Genomic DNA, 3,033 nt, shown 5'->3' on the forward strand with positions numbered 1-3,033 from the left:
AAGAAATGCAGCTTGCAGGGCACAGGACTCTGTCCTACTTGGGCTGGTCCCAAAGGTGAGAGTTTAATACCATGCCTTTTGAGAGCTGAGCGAGGGTAGTGTCTTATGCTTTAATGCTATTTTAGTGTCCTTAGGTGAGAAGTCCTCAAGTTAGGTTTAAGTACTTGGAGCAGTCTTAATTCTCCATGGAACGAGTATTTCTGTATGTGAAAAGAAAGAAAAATGTAAGACTTTGTAAATACCCTAACCCACAGCCTGTTGACAGACTTTGGACCGGCTTTGGGTTTTGCAACTTTCTTGCCAGGCTGTTGCCTGCTGCAGCGGCTGCACCCTCCCCAGTGCAAGCTGGTGCTCCTTCCCACCGCTTGTGGGAGGCAGTAGGCTGGGCAGAACAGCTGTGTTGTCTTGGCCCCAGTGGCTGGATCTTGCTCTCTTCATGGTGGATACTGAAGTGGATCTGAACGGTCAAGAGCTGGGCGAAGAACAGGAAATTGTTTGTAAGCAATGTTGATAGTGGGAGGGGAGGTGCCCTCTGCCACGGACAGGCACTCCCAGGCAGAGCTTGGAAGCACTTAACTTGAGATACATGATTGTTGTTCCTGCAGGTGCCCCAAGCATTGGTTACATCTCCAAATGTCGTTCTCTAAATAGGCCAATTTAGTATTCAAGTATCTTATTAATGTCTGTCTAAGGAGCATAGGACATGCCTCTGCATGTTTGTATGCACACCTGCAGCCTCGCACCTTTGACTTTTGATGTAGCTCCCAGCACTTCAGATCTGTGTGCACAAGGTGAATCTCTAGCTTAACACAGGGCAAAAAGGCAGACCTGTCAGATGGCCAACTCTTGTGCACCATTAGGTCAAGCTGGTGCATTTTCCTTGTTTGTAGTTCTCCATTTAGCTCCGTGGTGGAAGTTAACAAATGCAGTGCTTTTAAAAGAGTCTCAGATTCTGCACAACACTTAGTTGCTTGACAGTGGGAAATGCAGGAGAGTTTCAAAGTTGGACAGTAACGACAGGACCAGGAGACAAGCAGGTGATAACATTTTGCTCTGAATTGCTGCCACCAAGTTTTTTCTTGCTGTGATTTGATATCATCACACTGGATATTTTTTTTTCCCCTGCTCTGAAAATGAGTTGTCAGAGCAAGAGGAAACGTAAGAAATGGCACTGGGAGATGGGATTTCAGGAAGCAGGTGACCTGGCTGTGATTAGGAAGAGACCCCTCCCTTGGGTTCTCTCTAGGGAGTAAGCCTCCAGTTGCCAGTGTGCCTGCATGAGGTGAAGTCCTGTGGGCTTGTCAGTGATCTGGTGGAGAGCCTCCTGGGTTCTGCCAAAGCCAGTGGCAAATAGCCACTTCTGGCAAATAGCCCCTCAAACACGTACCTGGTTTATCCATCTCATAGAAATAGAGATGTGCTTTGAGATGGGCAGGGTGAAATGTAAGAGAGAAAGATTAAAGACATGTTGACATGTGAATAAATATAGAAGTGTTACAAAATGGTTAGGGATGAAGGTTGGTGTCAAAACTGACTTACAGCAAAGATGAGGAAAAAGTGGTGTATTTTGTTAGTAAGAACTGGATGGTCCCTGATTCAAATGCCAATTTCAAGCACCATTGATTATACTTCACACTGGTGAACAGCAAAACTCTTAGAACAGCAAAAAATGCAATGTTTTGAAGTGAAAAGTGTTGGCTGCTTTTTAAATTTTAGGCAGAATTTACTGCTACAGAATCTGTGCTCATGGTAACTGAAAGCTTAAAGTGGAAATGCTCTGAATTTTGTGGATTGATTTTTTTAATGCTTCTCCTGATGTAAAAAATCCTAATTTTTATATCAGAGTTTTGAAATATAAATATGTATTAGAATTTAAAACTTTTATCACAGACTGATTTAAAATCCAACAGTTTTTGTCAGAAATACTTGTCTAGAGTGGCTTCTGCCTGCATGTATTTAAAACACCTCTTGATAAATTTCTGGAATTTCTTGAAAAATATGCTTGCCCTTTTTTTATGTATTTTTTTAAATGCAGTAGTCACGGGGAGGCTGCAGTTTCTGCTTACGTGTTTACTTCATTGCTCCTCTTCTTATCCTCCCACATTCTACTTCTATGAAAAAAGGAAGTACAGCATTAGGGAGATAGGCTATTTTCAGTGAAATGAAAGGTGTAATTGTTTAAACAAAAAGCAGAACAAATAATGAATTTTAAACTAAATAACTTTAAATTGTCTCTCCAAGTTTCTGTGTATTCAGGGGGGTAAATATTTTTGTTGCTTGTTCTAGGTGTATGGCTTATAGATAGAAGACTTCAGGGAAACCGTTTCACTCCTTCATAGTTTGAGAATAGCCTTTGTGGGCATTTGTAGAATGTATGCCTAAATGTAAAAGAAATCTAACTGTGGCCAAAATGACACATTCACATATACTCGTGTATCTTTGGCATGACTGGTAGTAAAGTGCGGATGTACCTCTAAGAAATGACCAGCAATGGCTGTTACTTCATGGCTGCATTCCTTCTGTCTACAGACGGCTGCAGAAGAGTGAACTTGGATCCTTCGTCACAGATTACTTTCAGGTATTACACAATTTGCTTGCTTGCTTTTGAGGTTTGCTCTCTTCAGCTTTTTAACCTGTAAAAATCATTAGGACCCTTTTTACATACACATAGCCTACAAGTTTCATTTTTGTTTTGCTAAAGAAGATTATGGTGGTACTGGACTTTTTCAATGTGGGCCATAGAGCCTTGGGAGTAATCATGTTTATGGATGTATGTGCAAAATTAAGGATAATCTTCCTTTGTGCTTAGGAAGAGCTGCTAGGATTCTGCAAAGTGAAGAAGGAATTCGCTTCAGCTTTTTAAAGAAAATCAGATACCTTTTCATAGATTTTTTTCACTCTATTTCTCTATTATAGAGAATTCAGGATAAAGTTTTCTGCAACAGGGGCCAGCAAAGGGGAAGAGGAAAGATAATGGTTGTCTCTATTGCGGGAGGGCGGGGGACAGAGAAGGAAGTCCCTATCAGCAGGGAA

The 3,033-nt window shown here is 41.4% G+C and overlaps 1 protein-coding gene across 2 annotated transcripts in view; it reads left to right on the forward strand.

Annotated features, from left to right (window-relative positions):
- Positions 1 to 3,033, forward strand: part of PRR5L (proline rich 5 like) — a 33,102-nt gene that overhangs the window by 3,317 nt on the left and 26,752 nt on the right. For both annotated transcript variants that reach the window (XM_010194249.1, XM_010194250.1), the window contains exon 3: positions 2,530 to 2,578. In XM_010194249.1, coding sequence (XP_010192551.1) covers positions 2,530 to 2,578 — 49 coding nt within the window. The remainder of the gene's footprint in view (positions 1 to 2,529; positions 2,579 to 3,033) is intronic.

The sequence above is a fragment of the Mesitornis unicolor genome, unplaced genomic scaffold (genome assembly GCF_000695765.1).
Source record: "Mesitornis unicolor isolate BGI_N332 unplaced genomic scaffold, ASM69576v1 scaffold3551, whole genome shotgun sequence".
NCBI classification, from domain to species: Eukaryota; Metazoa; Chordata; class Aves; order Mesitornithiformes; family Mesitornithidae; genus Mesitornis; species Mesitornis unicolor.